At 36.2% G+C, this 24,102-nt stretch overlaps 2 protein-coding genes, 1 long non-coding RNA gene and 1 pseudogene across 6 annotated transcripts in view; 1 reads left to right on the top strand and 3 right to left on the bottom strand.

Annotated features, from left to right (window-relative positions):
- Positions 1–152: 152 nt before the first annotated feature.
- LOC110892163 (agglutinin) overlaps positions 153–24,102 on the bottom strand; it is a 39,816-nt gene continuing 15,866 nt past the window's right edge. The window contains exon 4 of the mRNA XM_035987102.1: positions 153–404. Within this exon, the coding sequence (XP_035842995.1) occupies positions 153–404 (252 nt within the window). The remainder of the gene's footprint in view (positions 405–24,102) is intronic.
- Positions 5,604–11,442, bottom strand: LOC110917117. Its single transcript, XR_002580348.2, has 7 exons — positions 11,199–11,442; positions 7,855–8,018; positions 7,266–7,528; positions 6,961–7,182; positions 6,645–6,783; positions 6,233–6,337; positions 5,604–5,763 (listed from the first exon to the last, which is right to left on the bottom strand). It is a non-coding gene; the product is annotated as an uncharacterized LOC110917117 (long non-coding RNA).
- LOC110892125 lies at positions 15,082–15,903 on the bottom strand (annotated as a pseudogene).
- Positions 16,537–23,788, top strand: LOC110917123. 4 transcript variants are annotated; one of them, XM_022161741.2, is made up of 7 exons: positions 16,537–16,721; positions 19,614–19,704; positions 19,806–22,357; positions 22,438–22,531; positions 22,617–23,344; positions 23,484–23,554; positions 23,635–23,788. In XM_022161741.2, exons 3-6 carry the CDS (start codon positions 19,815–19,817, stop codon positions 23,485–23,487), a joined length of 3,369 nt encoding a protein of 1,122 aa, XP_022017433.1. In that variant the 5' UTR covers positions 16,537–16,721; positions 19,614–19,704; positions 19,806–19,814; the 3' UTR covers positions 23,488–23,554; positions 23,635–23,788. The 4 variants fall into 4 exon arrangements, with proteins under 4 accessions (XP_022017433.1, XP_035842992.1, XP_035842991.1 ...); XM_035987099.1 differs by having other exon boundaries at positions 22,617–23,354; XM_035987098.1 differs by having other exon boundaries at positions 22,617–23,367.

Below are 24,102 nucleotides of genomic sequence, written 5' to 3'. Positions count from 1 at the left end.
AAGGATGATCAGATTGATTCCTTGCAAATTATGATTCAATGAAAGTTTGTTTGATTCTCAAAGCATGTTCATAAACCTGTGATCTTGGGCTACATAAACTATGTTTAACGCATCTTATTTAAAAGCCCAGACATATTTTTAAGTGATCATCTTCAAAAATTCTCCATATGAACACCAATTGCATTTAAAAAAGCATTTTTCCTTCCATGAAAGCCAACCACTTTTCCAGGAGATGGTGTTGAACAAAAGCACCTTGCACCCAGTTCTTCTCCATAAGGTCCATGAATCCTTTTGTTTGTATGAAAACTAATCGACACAATAGCTTTCAATCCTTTATACCCTTCAACAAGTCCATAAAATCCAGATACTCCTATAATAAACTCATCTTTATCATCCATATTAACCTGCCAAAGTCATGGCTTTTGTAACATACAGAACTTTCAATCCTAATACAATAAATGCTATAAGTATCGTGACATATTAGCATGTCGGGTAATAAATATTTTGAACACTACCCTATCCAAGACCTTATTATTTAGCATTATTTATTGCTATAATAAAAATAAATAAATTATGTTATGGAACAAACTAAAACTAAGTAAATATACCACAATACTTATATAGTCAATATAGTAATTACTTCGTAACCGACAAAAGAAAAGAAAAGAAAAGGGTATAAGTTTAGAATGATTATACAGCTATCACCTTCCCAAACTTTTTCAAATCGTCGACCAAAAAAATTAGGAACTATTCCTTTTGCATGCTTAATCAACAAATCAATTTATATCATTTCCAAACTAAGGAAATCAACCCCAATATTAATCAAAGCCAACCTTAGTCACCCTCTCCTTGCCCTCATTCTTGATCCTTGTCCATTCAAAAAGAAAAACAATCCACCAAACTCACCTCCGGAAGAGAGAGCTCCGACGAGACAAAAGCGCGACTAGACGGTTCCCCGAAGTAGGCTAACGGTATGCTACCACTTCTTTTTTTTTTTTTTTGATCTTCTCTTGTCCGTAACCGTATTATATATCATATAACATCCTTATCTCGTCGTTACTAAACATACGAACAACTTGAAAACTTCCAGCTAGTCGCCATATTCGAATCAACGCCATTTGAATCTCGCAGCCGATCCTATTCAGCCCCTTTCCTGAGCCGCGACAACTACCAACGCAGCACCGAAACGAAACCCCACTGACTCCGTATTGTATCTTGGTCAACACAAGGTCCGTGTTCCTCTTATATTCTCATGTTTAATCAATCTAAAAATATGGGTATATGTAATCTTGTTTAATCAATCTAAAAATATGGGTATATGTAATCTTGGCTAATACATTGAAGGAGATGAACCGGAAAAAAAATAAAAAAATAAAAGTAGAGTCTGTTAATTTGATTGGATATATGTGTGTGTGAGTTGTGTGTACGTATGCATATGTTATTAAAATCTGTGTGTGCTTCAACATATATATTATGTATGTATTAAAAGGTAGGTATAATGTTCATGTGTGTGTTTATATATGTAGAGATGGGTCATGCATGCTTGTGTGTTTATATGTATTACATATATATATTTACATTCCAGGGACTTTTATAAAGAACAAGGAAACAAGATTGACACTTGTTAACTCTTTAAACTTATTTTTTTTTTTTTTTTTTTTGTGTATACAGCAACCATTTCAATTCTATATACTTCTATAATTTCTATTATATGTATAGTTTACTGAAACAAAGTGTTAGTATTTAAACGAAAGAGTGGTTGAATTAAAGTTTCAAATATATTTATTAATAGTTTTCCGTGATCAGAATGCCTACCAAATACTACATTAATTATTTTAATATAACTAGTATTTGTTGATTAATGGTAAAGTAAATCAAATAATTTGTACGGAACCATGTATAAAACAACTATATGACAAATTCTAAGAGCTTAGTGATCAACAAACAACTAGCCAATATGGCAAATTTCAACAAATCTAATGGGTAAAGTATATTTTAGGTTTTTGTGTTAACTGTGGGCGACCTAGACTGCTTTGCTAGTTCACTTATCGGAAAAAGGTACGGATTCTTTGGTCTTCTCATCAGAGTATTTTGTTATCATATCCGTCACTTTGCAGTACGGATTTTGTCTGTTTCAGTTAGTTGTTTCGGTCCACATTTATTATTTGACAAGTTCTTAGTGGCATGCAATAGACTTTAGCAATTGTAATCATTGTTGCATGTTCCCATGAGAATCAGTTTAAGTTGCCAATATATTAATACATGGCCTAAGTTTCTGTACTCTGTCACCCGAGCATGTCTGGCTTGCCGTTTGGGCGTCAACGGCATGGCACTTATCGTGAAAGTGCGTAAGAAAAGTTCACGGCGTCTCTAGTTTGTGCTTGTGTAGCACCTGGCCCCTAGAGGCGTATAGATCGATCTTAGCTCTAAGTCTGAGTTTGTTGTCTGGAGTTGGAATTATGGGTGAACGCCACACTCACCATCTGATAGGTGCATGGACTAGCTAGCCGTGTACCCGTCTGTTTAGGCTCATGGGTGCTTCCGTCTCACGTGACTCGGGTTGTTGTTATTTGTAGTCACGTAGTCTGATATCTGTTTCTAATCTGATATGTTATAATATTGTCTGGTATGCTTTGTATGTCTGATTACGTACTGCCTCAGATTATGTTTAGTATTTGTTCAAGTATCAGTTTTGGTTTTGTGTTCAGAAATTTCATATTTCTTTCTTTATGTCCTTTCTTTACTTGCACTATTTGATTTTTCCGTTACTGGGCAACCTTTGGCTCAGCCGTAGTCTCTTTGTTGTGTTTTTCTTATTTGTTGACAGGTAATCCGGAGAATGTTGGGAACTAGTGTTGAGGAGAGTAAAATGCAGTTCAAGAATAAAGACTTTTATTTATTTAAGTATTTTGAATTAATTAATAATCAGGATTCTTGGTTTGTTTTCGAAACTTTTGGTTGTCTTTTGGATCCTATTTTCCGTGTTAAACGGCTTGAGTTTGGTTTTTGATATCTGTAATAGTAACACGTCAGCCCTATTCGGGTCGGGGTGTTACAGTTATGGTATCAGAGCCCAGGCTCCTTCCTGTAGAAAACTTTAACATTAATAATTAAACATGTGAGTTAATGGGTAGACGTCGGGTTAGGATTTCTCTCTTTTATTATCCACGTGATTTGAAATTTTCGCTTCTCACACGTGAACCTTCTTTTCAGATGCCTCCTAGAAGAAGTGTGAACAACCGTCGTAACGAAAATAACGACATCCCTATTGAGACCCTCATTGCTAATGCTGTGAATACGGCTATCGCGGGTTTGGTTCCTAACTTGTTGCAACAGCTTCAGCAAAATAACAACAACGGGCCACAAGGGGGCAATAACAACAACGGACCACAAGGGGGTAACAACAACAACGGCCCTCAGGGCGGAAATATTAACCCTCCTGTTGCCATTCATGAATGGCTTGATCGCTTCCAAAAGTTAAAGCCAAAATCGTTTAGTATCGCTGCTACTCCCGTCGAGGCGGAAAACTGGATTGCTCATATGGAAAAAAATTTTGAAGTGTTGGGTGTGAATGACGAGTTCAAAGTCAGGCTTGCTAGTTACAAATTGGAGGACGATGCTCATAGGTGGTGGAAGACTTTGAAGAATGCTCGTGGAGGAGATAATTATGCAGCCACACTTGCTTGGGATGAGTTTGGTGCACTGTTCTATCAGCAGTATTTCACTGACGCTGATCGCAGTGAGTATCTAAGGGAGTATGCCTCTATCATGCAGGGCAATGATGAGCCCATCATGGAGTTTAAGAACCGTTTCTGTCGCTTGGTTAATTTTCTAGGACCGGTTGCAGGAACACCAGAGCAGCAAACCAACACTTTCAAGTGGGCTATATGTGACCGGGATAGGAAGTTCATCCTAAATCTTCGTTTTAACGACATTACTGAGATAGTTGATGCGGTTAAGAACCTGGATAATGATAAGAAGCATCGTCAGAAGGTGTTTGATGAAAATCGCAAGCGACCACGAGAAAATATTCAGGGGCAGTCTTCTACTCATGCTGGAAACGATCAGTCTTTAGCACCACGAGACCGTAGGCACCGTTCTGACAGGTTTTACAACAATCAGTCAAGAAATGGGGGAAATCGAAACCAGAATCATAGGCCTACATAGAATAATCAGGCCCCCATTAGAGCCCAGCCTATGAATCAGCAGAATCCCCAACAGAACCCACCTCTGAATCGTGACCCTCCTTGTGCCACTTGTGGGAAACCACACAAGGGTCCATGTCGTCGAGCCGAAGGCCTCTGTTTCAGATGCGGAGGTGCAGGACACCTTCATTAGTAACTAATTTTCAGTCCCAATTGTATTAGGGACTGATTTTGCCAGTCCCTAGTCAGTCCTAATTGCTTAGTCCTAGATACCTTCATTAGTAACTAATTTTCAGTCCCAATTGTATGACACCAATAGAGACTGACATTCAGTCTCCTATACACATAAAATCAGTCCTCAATATATGTTGTCGTACAACATCATTTCAGTCTCGAATACAATTTATCGGTGACTGAAAATCAGTCCTTGATACTAGGCCTTTCAGGACTGAAAATCAGTACTTGAACCTTGTCTATTTTGTCCCAAATACATTTAATTAGATTTGGGTTCCATGAGAATTCAGTCTCTAATAGACGTTGTAGAGACTGAGAATTAGTCCCTGATAACATGCCATTTCATTCCTTAATATATTTTTTAGGGACAGAAAATATGTAGCTTTTAAGAACTTTTTCAGTCCTGAATACGTTCTTTTAGAGACTAAGAATCAGTCCCTGATTATATGTTCTTTTAGAGACTGAGAATTAGTCCCTAATAACATATTCAATTTATCTTTTAGGGACTAAAAAATAATCTTAGATGTCATTATTTAGTCTCGAATATGTTTTTAGAGACTGAAATTTTGTATCTTTTAAGAACTTTTTCAATCCCGAATATGTTTTTTTAGAGACTGATAATCACTCCCTAATATGTTAATTTTGTAACTAAAAAATAGTCTATGATGCTATGACTGTTTCTAGTCATGAGTTTTTTGAAGACTAAAAAATAGTCTTTGATACTACATTTGATAGTCGATAGTATGCATGCACATTTGGTAATATATTTACTTTTTAGGACTAATAAGAATCTTAAATACAATGACATTCTCAACAAATTTAATCCATAACATTATAGCATGTTAATTCTAAACTTTAATAAAGTTAACGGTCAAACATATAAGTAAAAGTACTTAGTAGATCAATCCTAAACTTCAAAAAAGTAATCAAACAAACACCAACAAAGTAAGTGTAACTAACTCACATCCTAGATCAAACTATCATTAACATTGAGTTGCCCATCCAAATCATTTGCTCCACCACTCACATGTGCGGATATTGAGCTATCAAAATCCAGAAACTTTGAGCTCATGAACATCAACATTTTTTCCGAGTTCTCATTGCTTTGTTTCAATTTCTCTTCTAGTAAAGCCACCTGATTTCGAAGTGCTTCCGTCTCGCTTGAAGATGGTTGAGACTATCCAGCTTCCGATGTCATCCAAAAATCTTTTTTTCTAAAAACCGGTCCAACGCCTACCTTCCATGCAGATTTTGTTGTTTTTTTCTTGGCACATACACTTTCAATTGCCTCCTTTTCGAGCTCGTGATCCATGGTAGTAGTTATCATTGTCCCATTAGAAATTAACTTCGCCACTGCCTCCTCTTTATGTTGAATAAGATTTGCCTAACAAAGAGAGTGTAACAATATCATCAGTAATTAGTAAATGAATAAACAAATCTCTCAAATTTCAAACAAATAATGTGACTTTTCTAAATAAAAATCTTTGATAACTATATGGCTCAACCTCTAAAAAATAAAATTGATGAGATTGTAATAATATCATCAGGTTTTATTTATCTAAAAAGTAATATAAAAAAGGGATCATTCACATTATATTTGATAAACAATAGGCTCTCATCATTCACATCATATGCTAAAAAATCAAAAAAAAAAAAAAATGGAACCTGAATGTGGCTAAGTTGTTGTCTTGGTCTGATGATGATTATGGATCGCAATACGCAAAGAAAAAGAAACTTGGATATCCTTACGTATTGCCGCTCAAAATTCAGCCTATATATCTCTAAACCTAACTTGCATTTATCATAAATCTAGTTCTAAAAAATGGGTTGTTTCAAAGAGAGTAATAACTTACATATTCAGTTTCTGCCTCCTCATTTTGCCATCCTTTTTTAGCATTATAATGCAACTTGTAATAGACTTCAAAGGGGCTAGGCGGTGTTTGAGTCTCGCGATTTGTCTGTGACAACAAAAAGCAATAATATAACATAGGGCTTGATAAATGTGTTTAGAAAACATTGAAGTTGGAACTAACAAATAATGGTTAATAATCTAGATATGAACATAAATGGTCCATAAATGAAAAGAGAGTACTAAACTAATTCACTAAATCAAATAAAACCCTTTAAGTTTAAACAATAAATCTTCAAAACTTACCATGTGGTATACGTGATTGGCATTCAGCCTATATATCTCTAAACCTAACTTGCATTTATCATAAATCTAGTTCTAAAAAATGGGTTGTTTCAAAGAGAGTAATAACTTACATATTCAGTTTCTGCCTCCTCATTTTGCCATCCTTTTTTAGCATTATAATGCAACTTGTAATAGACTTCAAAGGGGCTAGGCGGTGTTACTTGTAACAACTTGTTTTCCACGATTACATTCCATTTGATCACTGTATCTCTATAAAGTTAAGAAGAATAGGCTAGTGAGTTATATGCAATCAAATCACTATGATCCAATAGTATTTACATCAATATGTAGGACCTTATATGTATGTAAACTACTTTGTGTATGTATGTATATATGATGTTAACATAAAGTTTGCATAAATTTGTTTCAAGCATTCAACAAACTTACCCGAGTTGATTCTAACTCCCAATAATCGCATAAATGGTTCCAATCTTCCGGACTCCGACAATTGGATTTCATCATTGATCTAGCCAACCGAGGATTGGTTTTTCCTCCATTATTCTTCCAGTGGGCACTCAACTCACCTCTGGTACGTTTCCATTGGTAATGTAGTCGAGAATCCACATATCCCATGAAAACTCTATCTGTTCGCAACAAATTGAATTTTCCCTGCATTGAATTTGTATGTTAACAATGCAAATTAAAATGTGAGTACTCTTCAATAATTAATAAAAAAAGTATATCCAACTTACTTGTAACTTTTCATACATCAGATTTTTTATATCAGCAGGTACGGACTCCCATTTATGAAAGTTCATTGGACATACACCACGCATTACAATCCCACACTCATTTGCAAACTAAGTAGCTGTACGCCCAACAAATCCTTTCGTACCGCCAGCCATTGTTAAAGAAATTTTGGAACCCTCAGGCAAATTCTCAAAGTCTTTTGTAGCGCTAAGATTGAGATTTGGACCACGCCTTTTTGGTGGATCAACCTGGGTTTGATTTGAATCTGTACATTTTTTTACAATTAGGGGAGCTCAAAGACTATTTCAATATAAACAAACAAACATAATAATTTTACTTTAAATAATTCTTGTTCATCTTTTTGATTTGCCCATCTGATCGAGTCAAAAATTAAGATCAGCCTAGAAGGTTATCTCAATAAACCCAATTCCGACCCATTCCATGTGAAAGAGCCACCCATATCAACCCAAAGTTTGAAAACTGCTCATACCAACCCAGATTTGGAACAACGGGTCAAGATTTCCAGGCGTAGTTATAAGTAAAACACGAGTATGTTATAAAATTTAAATAATCAAAGTCTATGATATTTACCAGTAGTTGTAGTGGCGTTACGCTTGCGTCTACGGGTCGAGCGCGGTACCATATCAGATGCACTTCCAATGGCCACCGACTGATTTGTAGGTCCTCTAGAATCTTCTTCAGGCCTCGTTCTTGTAAGGACCATCATCATCGAAAACATAAACTTCCACATTGTGCTACAAGAAATTAATAGCCAATTACTAAATGATATATACATTACACAACTAGTCATTTTGAAACAGAACATAAACATACGAAAGATAACTATTACTGCAATTGCTACGAGAGCCTTCAATACTTCATAATTGGCAACATTCCAGTAACAATTAAGCCTCCAAATGTCTCTACATAAATGTTCTTGCTTAAAATGTAATAATTTTTTCTAACTCTATTGTAAACAAATCTGCACTTACATTATCAAAATGGCATATGCATCCACCAGGAAATTATTAATATATGTTAATAAGAGAAGTGAATGAATAGGGTTAACCCACTGTTGGCTGTTTTTATAGTTTTTTCATCTTCAATTCATCTTTATAAGTTATTTAATACAGTTGTGTTTAGTATAAGTTATGTTGGTCCAGTGGTTAAGTCGCCATTTAATTATCTCGTAGGTGTGGGTTTATTTATAGCTGAATTTTGGGTGCTTTTGCGCCCCAGCATGGGACCTATCGTCCTGGTGCATAGTTACCTAAAGGTTCACGAGTTAAAATATTAGCTATAAATATTTTTTAGTATTTTTAAATAAAGAGCACCTCACATACGTGATGCGCGTGCTTCGCGCATCACGCATCGGGTTTTGAGATCAAAACGCATCGGATCGCTACACGCATTTTAAAACCAAGATCACTGGTATCAGAGTGGTTAACGCTGAACTACCAAAATTTGTGAATCAATCGGAAAAAATAAGCTATAGCAATCAACGCAATCAGGAGTTGGAGAAGACGATAAAAAATGAAAATACGCTGTTGTTTGTTAAGACTAGACGGGTCAGTAGAGAAAACAAAGAAATCATTTGCTAAGATTTGCACAACACTAGAGAATGTGGTTAGCCTCACCGGAGACTTCATTAGAAGCGCTAGTAAGAACAAAGAACCTGAAGAACTCATCAACTAGGAAAACTTGTATTTCCCAAACTCAAGGAAAACGAAGTGGATCACTGAATTTACCGCTGTGAAACTTCTTTGCGATAGATGAGACACCCAAGAACTTCAAACTGAAGTTATGCAGTGATACATTTAGAGGGAATTGCTCTTTAGTGGCATTAAGGGTGTGAATTTCTGACACGACCCGAAAACACGACACGAACCTAACACGAAATTCGTGGGTTTAGGTTTACGTCTAAACGGGTTTGGGTCAGTTTCAGGTTGAACCCGCGAACCCGTGTAGCTAAACGGGTCGGGTTCGGGTCAACCTGGTCGGGTTGGCGGGTTGACCCGTTTAACCCCTTTATATTATATAATATTTTTTTACAATATGTTTTATGTTATAAATTATATTGGGTATGTATTTTATGCTATAATTATAATAAAGAAAAAGAAATTTATATAAGATTTTATAATTTAAATGTAATTGAATTATATATATTTGTGTTTTTTAAGTAAACTTTAAATTTAATACATTAATTTGTGTAAAAAAATTAAAAAATAAAAGTTTTCGGATTGAACGGGTCGTGTTCGGGTCATCCCACGAATATTCGGGTCGGGTTCGGGTTCATTGGTATAACACAATTTTCGGGTTTGGGTTGGGTTCGTATAAAATTTTCGGTTTCGGGTCGGGTTGAACCTGCCAACCCACGAACACGACTCGTTTAGCACCCCTAAGTGGCATCAATCCTATATGAAGCCAGGAGGAGCCACAATCATTGAGTTGGCATGGGATGATTATGTAAGAGCAATTACAACAAGATTTTTAGATACCATGCTAAAAGATGACATAAGATAGTTCATTGTTCAATTTGCTGACTCAAACAAGATATCTCCAAGACCAAGATTATTCCCATGATTAAGCTTTGAAACCATAGATCAAGTTAATGGTAAAACAATCAAGCCAGAGTCGTTAGAGGGAAGCTTATGCACTAGCAAAGATGCAACATAATGCTGTTGTTGCTTTAAGCAACAATCAATGACAGAACATGTACAGATCTTGGTTTTAAAAGATGCACCTGAGGCGCGCCTAGGCGCAAGCCTTGGAACCTCTAGTAGCCTAAGGGCTGTAGTCACCGGAAAGAACGAAGAAGATAGGGTTTTGATTAACCCTAAGAAAGAATGAGGAAGAAAGTAAGAGGCGTTCCATGTGTATCGCAAAAGAAGACCCAGGTAAGAGACCGCGTCGGAGAACCGTGGTCAGAAAGCGAGTTCCGGCGTTAGACCGAAAAGACCGACGAGCCGCAAAAGACTGGCGGCAACGAGACCGAGAGAATGAAAGAAAGCAACAAGGATATGAATGAACTGGTATCTCAAACACAACACTAGAACATCCGGTCTATAAAACTCTATAGTCCCTATCAAGAAAAATATTCCTGCTTGTGAAAATCTAATCGTGCAAAGTTCCTAAGGTGTCCTCATCCCTAAAAGCAAAAATCACTAAAAGGTAAATCTTGCCATTCTACAGTTTTAGAAAACAAACAAAAAAGTAATGGTGTTTGGAGGCGTGGATGAGAAGAAGGATTTGTATGAATCAAGGTTGAATAAGAAAAGCACAACTTAAAGTTTAAACTTTTGGACAAACCCAGAATCAAAATAGCTCAAACCCGTACTATGATAAAAATCATGTAAAATAAACAGTAAAAGAATAAAAGGCAATGCGCCTGACAAGACTCGAACTGGGGATACGTCACACATCAGCTGATTTCCACTTTCAAAGAAAAGTCTTACACACAAGTAATTAAAAAGTATAGGCTACACCATGTATAAATAACCTCTAATTCTATCAAATTTCATCAGTTTCTTATCCTCTTCTCCTAAATTTCTACACAAAAATGGTGTTTGGCAAAAATAATTCTTAAGCAGATGGTTAAACACACATAATGAAACACAAAATTATGTTTATATAAAAGATGAGGTTCAGCAAAGTTATCCAAATTCAACATCAACAACGAGTGGAAGTCGAGCAAGTGGAAGTCAGGGAAATAAACAATCATGTTAATACTAAAAATCATCACAACGGGCAAACAATTAGTCAACTTCTAAAGGAATATATCCATCAATATACGAATAGGTATTCAAATTATAGCTAAATGAAGACACAAATTAGGAACCAGCAAATTAATCCAAAACTGAACTAGGGCTTATAAAATCTTAGACAAGTGTGTGTGTAGTACTGCTTAATTGCTTGAAAAGTAGTTCAATTAATACCTTAATCTTCAAATACAGGCTGATTGAATGAGTGAATCCACCGAATCTCATACGAAAACAGATGGGCGTGGTAGTAGAATGTTCGTGAAGGAGTAGTTGAGGGATAATGGGATCTTGAATCATCGAACGTGTATGTAGAACGAACGTGTATGCAAAACATCCGATTTCCATGGATCAGTTTGGGCGGGGAGTTGCAGATTTATTAAGTTTTTCCAAAAATTTTAGTTCCCCTGGTATTTATCCCAATTCTCTATTCTCTCTCTAATGACTAATAAATGTAACGAAATTAATATATTAGATATTAAATAACATTCCTTAAATTGAAATTATTTAGCAAAAAGCCATGCCTAAATGAAATGGACGGTTTTTGAGGAAATGGACGATGGATATGTGGTGTAGGGCTGTTGATGAGCCGAGTCGAGCCGAGCTAGGGTAAGCTCGGGCTCGGCTGGATTATAAACCAAGCTGGCTCGGTATGGCTTGGATTTGAAACTGAGCTGAAAATCTAAGCTCGGGCTCGGCTTGGTTTTAAACCGAGCTGGCTCGGCTCGGTTTGGCTCGATTTAAAAAAAATATATATATCGCTCTCAAAGTTCAGTAGCCTAAAATATTATTCAATACTTCAAAAAACATATTCAAAAAAAGTTTATCCTAATACATTACAAGCCAAAATCATGTTCAACAACGAAAAATAAGTTTTAAATTTCAATGAAATACAATATTAGTTCATTAGCAAGTTAATTAAGATTCAAATATGCCATGGATATCAAATTACAAGCCTAAATACATTTAAATAATAACAAGTTTTGTAATATATTATAATGTATATAAATATAAATATATTATAAAGAAAATAATCTGAACTAAGCCGAGCTGAGCTACCAAGCAAGCCAAACCGAGCTGGCTCGGCTCACTTTCAAACCGAGCCATATTGAGCTAGCTTTTTCCGAGCTAAATCCAAGCGAGCTTCGAGCGAGCTCCGAGCTGCGAGATTTTCGGACAGCCCTATATTGTGGTGGTTGTGTGCGAAGTCGGTGCTAGAAAGATGAGGTTTCATTTAAATTTAAGTGTAACAAATACCTATTTCATATATATTATTTAATAGTTGATATCTAATAATTTATTCTACTACTTTAACTTAGGTTAGAAATACTAGGAGTGCAAACGAGCCAAGCTCGTCTAAAAAAGGCTAAAAACAAGCTCGAGTCGGTTTGCAAACCTAAACAAGCCCACAGTTTATATACTTTTTTTAATATATTAAATAAACATTTACATAATCGTAATCACTATTTACAAAATTATGAAAAAATAACTGAATTATGTACAAATTAATTAGTTAATAACTATAATTAATATAATATAATTAATAAATAATAATCGAGAAGAGCTCAAACTTGAAAAACTACCTACGAGCCGCTTGAGCATTCATAAGCTTAACGAGCTCTTGAAAAACTACTTACGAGCCGCTCAAGCTTTCATAAGCTAAACAAGCTCAATCCTGAGCCTAGTCGAGCTCGAGCTCCACTCGTTTGCACCTCTAGGTTTTAGCAATATAATTTAGTTGTTGATAATTTAGTTCAACTACCTTAATTCTTGCGCACTGTGTCAGGATTTGGGCGCTGTCGATTCGGTTAATTACGATATTGGCATGGTAATGACACTAAGCATAGCAACCTAAAAATAAAACCAAGTCGTTATCGACACTCATTATAATGACTCTGATAGACTAGCTTTGACATTTGTTCACGAATATTGAATTTAGTTGACAAATATAGGTCGTTTGAGTTATATTGAGTCATCTTTTGTTGGATCGTGTTGATTAACAAAGTTGATATATCTTGACCAAGATATATCCTAATAAGTTGTAATAGATTATGTATGTCTTAACCATCAATCACCCTAGTCGGACATCATCAACTCTAGTTGACCATTAATCACCTTGAACGACCATTAGTGATCCTAACTAATCATCAATGACTCTTCTTGACTATCAATAGCTCTAACTAATAAAAAATTGACCCTAATTACCATAACTGGCACTATTTGGTTGTTAATAAGTTTAAATAACTATGAACTACCCTAAATGTTCATCAACGACTCTATTTCACCATCGTTTACCCTAATTGGCCATTAATGACTCTAACTAACCCTAATTGACTGTAAATGACTAATAACGACTCTAAATAACCATGAATGGATCTAACTGACCATAAACGACCCTAATTAATAATCAATGGTTCTAAATGACCATCATTAGATTTAAATAACCATAATTAACCCTAGTTAACTACCACGAACTCTAATTGACTTTTACTTCTTCTTTGTTAATTTGTAATTTTTAGGATATGGTACCTTATAGCTTCAATGACAAGTCACTTTGACCACTATGGACCCTAAGTGACCAACATTGACTATAATTGACCAGTATTGATCTTAATTCAATAACATGTGTTGTCATTGACTAACAATTACCCTGATTGATTTAATTTGCCGCCAATTAACAATTATCGGCAGATATTGGCCTTACTTGATTATCATTGACCAACTAATACCATACTTAACCATTATTGAACAATTCGATGAACAAAGCAAAATCAATTAATACTAGGGGTGTAAACAAGCTGAGCCTAGCTCGAGCTTGAATATGATCGACCTTGACCTTGTTCAACTTAAAAGATATAGCTCGAACTCAAGATAGGCTCGATGTAAGTTCTATTTTTGAAGCGAGTTATTATCATATAATTTATCACAAACTTAACTCGAGTAATTCTAACATCTTTTTGAACACCATGACAACGTAATGATACGGGTTCACAACTTAGGTTACACTGTAATGATACGGGTCAAAGCGGGTTGACAGCTTTGAAGAAATGGGTCAATGTGGGTTAGTGTCTTAAAGAAACGGGACACGTTTCAGATTGGAATGGGTTTCGAGCCGGCGCAAGTATCCGCACGAGACGAGTTACGACATGAAACGGGTTTAGTTCGAATTGAGTTTCAGGCCGAGACGGGTTTCGACACGACGCAGGGTTTGGATTAGAACGAGGTTGGTTCAGATCAGGTTTCGGGCCAACATGGGTTTCCGCACGGGACGGGTTTCGGATCGCAACGGGTTTAAATAGGATCTAGTCCGACTAGGCCCGACTAGATCCGCCTAGGCCCGACTAATGATTAATGGACTGATTAACGAAAAATTACTCAGTTACTAGCCGACTAACAATTAATCGCCGCCTAGTCGCGATTTTTACAACACTGGTCCTACCATAGTGGGCATGTAGGCGGTTGATTTCCCCTTGAATAGCGGGCGGGCGTGGTCACCATCGTTGTATGTGTTCGCAGGGCGTAAGTGACCTTTCGACAATTGGTTTTCTTGGATGACCGGGCTTGTATAGTATTCATAGGGTGTTTTAAAAAATATTTTAAAACATCGTATATTTACTCGGTGTTTAAAAATATTTGAAAACAGTAATAACTAAACAGATAGCAATATAGTTAACCAATTGTTTATTATTATATTATATCATGTTACTAAAACATTTAAATAAATATGGGTTATCACAACATCTTAAAATTAGGGGTGGCAAAATGGGTGGGTTGGGTAGGTTTAGGTAATGGGTTAGGATGGGCATGGGTTAGAATGGGTTTGGGTTAAGATGGGTTTATTAAGAGATGGGTTAGAATGGGTTTAGGTCAAGATAGGTTTTTGTCAAAAAATTCAAAAAAATAAAAAAAATTCAAAAAAATCAAAAAAAAAAATAAAAAAATAATAAAAAAATTCAAAAAAAAATCAAAAAAATCAAAAAAATAAAAATAATTCAAAAAATTCAAAAAATCAAAAAAATAAAAAAATTCAAAAAAATTCAAAAAAATCAAAAAATTCAAAAAAAACATCCATAACCGACCCAAAATCCGCCTTCACATTCACCGGCGGATTAGCCAACTTACAAGCCATTTCCGGGATTGCTTTAGAGTGATAATCAATCTTCGACTGCGTAAACTTCAACCCATGTGCAGTACTCACTACAACCGCCCTATCAGTAGGCTTTATCACACCACTATTCCTAAGCTTAACCAAAGCCGTCAACGCAACACCAGTATGCGGACAAATAAACATCCCCGTTGCATCCGCTTGCGCCATCGCATCCATCAGTTCCTCTTCAGTAGCCTCCTTAACAACCCCATTCGGATTCTTGAGCGCGTAGACAGCCCGATCTATAGAAACCGGATCACCAATCTGGATAGCGGATGCAAAAGTCGTTTTCGCCTACACAGGACTAAAATCCTCCCACCCGGATTGAAAATGTAAATAAAGCGGGTTCGTGTTTGCAGCTTGAGCACACACAAGTCTCGGAATCCTATCAACTAATCCCAACTCTTTGCACATGTGAAACCCTTTGTAAAACGCGTATATGTTCCCCAAATTCCCACCCGGAACAATCACCCAATCGGGTACTTCCCAATCAAACTGCTGCAAGATCTCAATCGCAGCCATTTTCTGCCCTTCTAACCTCAGACTATTCAAACTATTCGCCAAATAAATCGGCAATTCAGACGTCACTTCCCTAACCAACCGCATACACCCGTCAAAATCGGTATCCAAGCTCAACACAAACGCCCCGTTGGCAATCGGCTGCACCAATTGCGCCATGGAAATCTTATCAGCAGGCAAGAAAACAATGCTGGGGATACCAGCAGAGGCAACAAAAACAAAAACATGTCAATCCAAACGTCACAACCGAGTAAGCAAATCATCAAACACTTGGTGGGCATGAAACCATATTTTCTAAACCATAGCAATTTCAACATTTTCACCATCAGAAAACTTCAATTAAAAGGCAACGAAAGTGCAATTTCTTCATTTAGTTACAAGAACTACAATCACACAATCAAGAAACGCAAATGGTTGTTGCAGAATTACCTGTAAACAGCTAAAAATGCGTCTTCAAAGGTTGATTGTGCATAGTAGAGAGGGTGTTAACGTTTAATATGGTGATGAAAGAAGGAAGGAAGACCGAGTCACGTGATGACGAGTTTGAAATCGACGAAGAAGGTGATTTAGAGTTTAATCCACGAAGGGGATTCAAAAGCGTCACACAACTCCCGTATGAAGTCTGATGTGTTTTAGGTTGGATAGTGAAAAACCCATTCTGGCCCATGTTAGAATTTAAATGAGTATTTTAAAACCCATTCTAACCCATCTTGACTAAATTCTCAGCCCATTATAACTTATTTCATTTTTTAAAAGGCCCAAAATAACCCAAAATATCATGGTTGGGTTTTTGTTGCCACCCCTACTTAAAATCGAATCTTAGTAATCTGTTCTTTTTTCATTTTTTAATTCTAAATACTAACATAGGGTTTTAAAGAAAACGTGAAAACATACCAGAATCCAAGTCGGAAAATATACAGCGGCCTTCCTTCATCATAATCTAAACCTCAGTCTCTTCCAGCGTAGCCGGATTCGTTGCCTCCTCCGCGGGACTGCCCCTCCTTTGCCGGCTCTGCCCTGTTACCAGCTACAAGGTACGATCACTTCATGTTAATTCGTTTGAGTTTAATAATTCCGGTTGTATGATCGATCATGTGACTCCGATTAATATTTGTCCATTCGACTTATGTGAATTTTAATTGTTTCTCATTATATCTTGCCTATAGGATGTAGCTTTTCATTGATGAGTCTCCATTACATCATCTAGGTTAATTGGATAGGAGGAATCTCTGTTTTAGTGAAACATAGTAACTTTGATTGTTACGACTTTACCTAAATAAATATTTTTGTATTGCTCAAGGATCAAGGCACCAATCAGGTTCATATTATTCAATATTTCATCAAATAGATAATGAAGAAAACTAAATTAAGTGATCAGGTTTGTTTGTTACTTTGTTTGACTAAATGACCAATTCCTCCTTTTTTCCATCGTATTCAATCCTTTTTGGTTGGGGAGTATGTGGCTGGGTAACAGCTCGGGTCGGGTTCGTTTTCAGTGGTGTGGCATGCGAGGCATATGGTTTATGATACGGAAGTTGCGATTAATGAGATTGTTACTGGAAAGTTGAATAAAAAGTTGGAAGAGAGTCGTGTCTACATTGAATTGGTATATTTACTAGTTACAATTTTCATGCCTATTTTTTATCTAATCCCAGCAACTGATGCTAGCTAGTATCAGCTTATTTTGTCGGATACTGTAAATTTTAGCAATAACTGTAAGTGGTCATTTATATGAATTCTTTTAGAAGTTTATTGGTTAATCGAATAAGAATCGGAGTTAGCTTGCTTTTTGTTTTGACCACCTGTTCGAATCAAGTTTAGTAGTTTACTTGTTCAGTTTCAGTTTGTGATTTTCAAGTGCAGTTGAGCTATTTTCAGCCATGGCCATTCTAAAAAAAAAAGACCTGACCCGACCCGAACCCGTTCTGAACCGGACCCGTTCCGACCCGGACCCGTTTCGACACGAACCAAAACAACCCTTCTTTATTATTGACCCATTTTGACTCATGACCTGACCCGACCTGTTTGCCAGGTCTATATTTGTTTATTCGGTTCAAGTCCCAGGTACCAAAAGTAAAATTAGTATGCTTCTCTTTTTGAACAATATTTCTGCATAACTGTTTTTTAACCAGCCCATTCTGACCCATAACCCATTCCGACCCCTGACCCGACATCTAATTTATTCAGTTACACCAACATCATTTAAAAATTATACATCTAATTTATTCAGTTACACCAACATCATGCTCTTGATTAGTCATTGGAACTAATTACTCATTCTTGACTTTTAAAGTCAAACATAACACTTTTGTAACATCTAAAAAAACTCAGTATCCTCCTAGAAAAAGAACATGAAAAAGTAATTATGTACAATTATGATATTAGGATTTAGTAAAATAACACAATTCTCTGAAAGTTTAGGAAAGGATAGCATCAAAATATATCACATTTGACCTTTAGCGGGTAGTGCCGGTAACAGATCTCCAAGGTAATTGAAGTGCATTCCAAAATTTACTAGAAACTAACAAGAACTAATACTTAATGAGATTGTTACTGGAAAGTTGAATAAAAAGTTGGAAGAGAGTCGTGTCTACATTGAATTGGTATATTTACTTGTTACAATTTTCATGCCTATTTTTTATCTAATCCCATGCTAGCTAGTATCAGCTTATTTTGTCGGATACTGTAAATTTTATCAATAACCGTAAGTGGTCATTTATATGAATTTTTTTAGAAGTTTATTGGTTAATCGAATAAGAATCGGAGTTAGCTTGCTTTTTGTTTTGACCACCTGTTCGAATCGAGTTTAGTCGTTTACTTGTTCAGTTTCAGTTTGTGATTTTCAAGTGCAGTTGCCGATGGCCATTCTAAAAAAAAAGACCCGACCCGACCCGAACCGGTTCTGAACCGGACCCGTTCCGACCCGGACCCGTTTTGACACGAACCAAAACAACCCTTCTTTATTATTGACCCATTTTGACTCATGACCTGATCCAACCTGTTTGCTAGGTCTATATTTGTTTATTCGGTTCAAGTCCCAGGTACCAAAAATAAAATTAGTATGCTTCTCTTTTTGAACAATATTTCTGCATAACTGTTTTTTAACCAGCCCATTCTGACCCATAACCCATTCCGACCCCTGACCCGACATCTAATTTATTCAGTTACACCAACATCATGCTCTTGATTAGTTGTTGGAACTAATTACTCATTGTTGACATTTAAAGTCAAACATAACGCTTTTTAACATCTAAAAAAACTCAGTATCCTCCTAGAAAAAGAACATGAAAAAGTAATCACTTTCTCTGTGATCGTTTAATTATGCAAATTCATTTAAGTGATCAGGTAGTCTTGATTATTTTATTCGTTTAATTGCAACTCCTTGCAAGAATGGGAATCCTAGACTTTTCATCATCATGGAACTTATAAGCCATGACCAGGTCATAACCTGTGAGCTCAAAACCCTTCTGGACCATCATGTCACATAGCCGTTCAATGCTGCCACTAGGCAAAGACTGTAACCTAGCTATCGCTTTGCCTGCGTATTTGTAAGACTGTAGAGAACCCACAGCTGTCGTTGGGGTTTCATTAGGTATAACGGGCTCGAAATTGCTTAAAACGGCTTCCCGGATTTTTTACAGTGGACCAAAATGGGATTCGGCAAAGATACCTCCCCAAATTTTATGGCTTTAAACAACGCATTCGCGCTGGGACCGGAAAATACTGTTCTAACATCTGTTCCTATACCGATAACTGGTTGAAGTAGCATAGTGATTAAATTTGAATACTGAAGACAAGAACTTTTGATAATCAGATATATAAATTACACCAAGATTATTACATAAATCAAATCAGAACTACATCTTTGAAAGTTGAAACTAATATTTGAAGCCCTAAATGACCAATTCTTCCCTTTTGATTAACAGATTCTGCCACACCGCCAACTCGACACCGTATCACGGTTCTGCTAAACTACTTGCTGAAACATTCTATTTGTTTATCCAATTCAAGTCCCAGGTACCAAAAATAAAATTAGTATGCTCTTCTCTTTTGAACAGTTTTCTGCAAAATTGTTGATCTAATATTTTGTTAATTTGTTTATGTTTGTTGTTAACCAGGATTTTGCAATGACATTGGATAAGAGCTGGACTAAAATCACTAATAAGGTAGATCCAGTGTTCATTAATGGAGCGATAGCTTTTGCAGAAAGGGGTAAAACATATGTTGATAGTGAAGGTAGGATACATTGCCCGTGTAAAAAGTGTGTGAATGCAAGAAGACATGTTCCCACAGTCGTTGCTGATCATATCATCTATAATGGTTTTGAACCATCATACAATGTATGGATTCATCATGGTGAACATCTTCCGGGTTATGAAATAGATGATACAGATAGTGACTATGAAGAAAGTGAAAACGAATCAAATGATGGTGTCAATGAGTTACTTGATGATGTTTTTCCTACGGGCGGCGAAACTGAAGCTGAAAACTTCATGGACGATGCCAATCTACGTAATAACCCAAAGGTGGAGAAGTTATTTGTCGATATGGAGAAGCCTTTATACCCCGGGTGTGATGAGTTTTCTGTACTAGGCTTTTTACTAGAGTTGATGAACGTGAAGGTAACATGCAAAATGACAAATGTGTCAATGGATATGATTCTGTATTTATTTAGTCGGGCCTTCAAGGATGCAAACTTGCCGAAGAACCATTATGAGGCGAAAAAGTATTTACGTACTCTTGGACTAGGATACGAATCTATTCATGCTTGTAAACATGATTGTGCATTATTTTGGAAAGAAAATGCAGAATTACAAAATTGCCCCGTGTGTGGCACTAGTCGTTATAAGGAAAATAGTAAAGGGAAGAAAAAACCGGTAAAAATTTTGCGTTACTTTCCCATCACAAGTAGACTTAAGCGCTTATATGCCTCAAGACACACTGCTAAGGAAATGTTGTGGCACGATAAATACAGAACCAAAGAGGAGGGGGTTCTTAGACATCCAGCAGATGGAAAGGCATGGAAACACTTTGATACAATGTTTCCTGATTTTGCAAAGGATCCTAGAAATGTTCGCCTAGGGCTTGCAAGTGATGGTTTCAATCCGTTTGGTGCAAAGAGTCTCTCATATAGTATGTGGCCTGTTGTGCTCATACCATATAATATGCCTCCTTGGAAGTCTATGGTCGATGCTTCTTTTATGTTGACATTGTTGATTCCTGGAAGCGATTCACCAGGTAATGATATTGATCTATTTTTGCGTCCACTAATAGATGAGTTGAAACTTCTATGGGATAAGGGTGTTGAAACATATGATTGTGAATCAAAACAGAAATTCAACATGCGTGTTACACTTCTATGGACAATTAATGATTTTCCTGCGTACGGTTATTTGTCTGGATGGAGCACGAGTGGATATAAGGCATGTCCAATATGCAATGAAGATGCGAGCAGTATACGTTTACGAGATAGAATAGGATATGTAGGTCATAGGCGATTTCTCCCGACCGATCACTCTTGGAGGAAAGCACGAGATTTTAATGGACAGAGAGAGACTAGGCTTGCACCTAAAATTGTCAACGGAGATGATTGCTTACATCAGTTGAAACATCTCCCTATACATCAGCATGGAAAACATCCGGATCATGTAGGTAAAAAGAGAAAACGGAACTCACATGATATAAACTGGTCAAAGAAAAGCATCTTCTTCGAACTCCCATATTGGCCTAAGTTATTGATTCGTCACAACATTGACGTGATGCATGTGGAAAAAAATGTGTGTGAGAATGTGTTGGGAACCCTATTAAACATAGAAGGAAAGACCAAAGACACTGACAAAGCCCGACTAGATTTGGAAGATATGAACATACGTAAAGAGCTTCACTTGGTTAGAAAGAATGATCATTGGGTTAAACCACATGCTTTGTATGTTTTAACTCGAGATGAGAGAAAACAATTTTGTAATTTACTTAGCTCTGTGCGTTTCCCAGATGGGTATGCTGGAAATTTAGCTAAAAATGTGATTGCTGAGCAAGGTAAGGTACATGGGCTAAAATCACATGATTGTCACGTCTTAATACAACGCCTAATTCCTATTGCAATCCGTCCCTTTATGACAAAACAGATTCGTGAGGCATTAGTGGAGTTGTCTCAGTTTTTTAAGAAACTTACTCAAGTCACATTACACGTGAATGAGTTGGAAACGTTGCAAGAAGATGTAGTTAAGATTTTGTGCAAGCTTGAACGTATATTTCCCCCATCATTTTTTGCAGTTATGGTGCACTTGTGTGTGCATCTTCCTCAAGAGGCAATTTTGGGAGGACCTGTACAATCGAGGTGGATGTATCCAATCGAAAGATACCTTGGCCATTTAAAAAAATATGTTAAAAACTTAGCTAAACCCGAAGGCTCGATAGCAGAAGCTTATGTTGTTGAAGAAGCTATAACATTTTGTTCACACTATTTACGAGGTGTTGAATCCAAGTTAGACAAACGTGACAGAAATGATGACAAAACCTCTAGTGATGCTCAAAGTTGTGCGTTGGATGTTTTTAGATTGAATGGTCGAGGTATTGGGAAGAAAGAAGTACATATCCTTCCTAGTAATCTTATGAAAAAAGCAATATGGTTTATCTTCAACAATTGTCAAGAGGTTCAGCCGTACTTAGAGTAAGTTTTTTTTATATTTGGTTGTGAATTGGTATTAACTATCATATGTCACTAAATTTATAGTATACTACATGTGGCAGAGAACACTTGCGGTTTTTACAAATGCAACATCCGGAATCATCAGATTTTTACGAGATGCAGCAATCTACATTCTCGACTTGGTTTGCAAAACGGGTAATGCTAACACTCTATTTTACTTACTTTACTTTGTGACATTGCACTCTGATAACATGATTACTATGTTGAAAATTGGGTACAGATTCAAGAGATGTATGCGCTAAATCCATCTCAAATTAATGAAGAGTTATATGCATTGTCTTGCCTTCCTGATAATCGAGTATCGTCACACAGGGGTTATATCGTGAACGGGGTAAAATTTATAGTTAAGTCAAACGATGACGGTAGACAAACACAAAATTGTGGAGTTACGGTACCGGGCGTTCATAATGATACCGAAGATGACTATTATGGATTTCTTGACGAAGTCATTGAATTGTCATTTATAAGAGGTTATCGTATAATATTATTCAAATGCACATGGTTTGATACTGATCGTCGAAGAAAGAACGTGATATTTGAACCTCATTTTATAAGCATAGACACGTCTCGACATGCTTACAAGGAGGATCCTTTCATCTATGCAAACCAGGCTAAACAAGTGTTTTACATAAATGATCCACTTAAACCAAATTCACAATGGAAAATCATTGAAAGAATTACCCACAGACACTTGTGGGATATTCCAGAAGACAAGAATGCAGAAGATTTGTTAGAAGATGTCAACCTTCACCGTAAAGATGTTGAAGAAGAAATTGTTGAAAACGTTGATGTTGATGGCACTATAGGTGATTTTATCAATGACAAGCTAGATGATTCTGATCATAGCATGGAAGATTTTGGTTCAAAGTCAAATCTGGATGATTCAGACACAGACACTGATAAACCCAATGATGAAATGGAAAATGATGAGTCAGACGATGATGATTGGTAATGTTCAGTATGTAACATTTGTAAGAGTTTCAATTATTAAGCTTTACAAAGACTAGTTTTATTCTTACTAATATACATGTAAAAGTAGCATTGTTTCACATTATCTAAGCATTTACTATGGATATTGTGTTTGCAGGTAAAAGTAGAAGTATCAAGAAAGGAATTACATTGAAGGAAAAAGTAGAAGTATCAAGAAAGGAATTACAGGTAGTATTTAATAAAGCTTTTTTTTCTAATTTGGCTAGTATCTATTAAAATTTAAGATAACTTAGTATAAATGTTTTCAGAAGGATGAATTTGGAAGAAGCTTATCTTAGAGGCTTGTGCTACGTGGACTTATGAAGGTTGTTGATATGTTGTAGTAGGTTGATTTGGATGCTAATGATCTTATTTTGTACTTTGTTGAACTTTGAACTTGTTTTATATTTTGTTAGAATTGATTTGGACATATAATGTATTATGTTAAACGTAATATGTTTTTAAAATTATTCAATAATACATATGTTCATCGAAGAAAAATACTCCTTTTTTAACTTTTTAAGTATTGAACCCGGTCCAAAGCTTATACCATATGTCCATATTTGGATCTAATTGGATTGTGTATCAATGTATCATTTCATTTTACGTGTCATATATGGTGTTACGAATGAAACATAATTGAGATTAAAATTCAGCTACCAATAAGATGTCAATATATTAGTGACTGAATATTAGTGATCAATAAAATTGTGCCTTTTTTATTAATTGGGCACTTA

This window comes from Helianthus annuus, chromosome 2, assembly GCF_002127325.2.
Source record: "Helianthus annuus cultivar XRQ/B chromosome 2, HanXRQr2.0-SUNRISE, whole genome shotgun sequence".
NCBI classification, from domain to species: domain Eukaryota; kingdom Viridiplantae; phylum Streptophyta; class Magnoliopsida; order Asterales; family Asteraceae; genus Helianthus; species Helianthus annuus.
Note: the sequence above shows the minus strand (reverse complement) of the source record. Positions and strands in the feature narration are given on the sequence as shown.

Excerpts from the sequence above, each read along its gene's own strand:
- LOC110917123 (XM_022161745.2), top strand. The coding sequence starts at position 19,815 with ATGACATTGGATAAGAGCTGGACTAAAATCACTAATAAGGTAGATCCA. Across the intron at positions 22,358-22,437 it reads GAGGTTCAGCCGTACTTAGA|AGAACACTTGCGGTTTTTAC; the intron begins GTAAGTTTTTTT and ends TACATGTGGCAG. Across the intron at positions 22,532-22,616 it reads CGACTTGGTTTGCAAAACGG|ATTCAAGAGATGTATGCGCT; the intron begins GTAATGCTAACA and ends AATTGGGTACAG.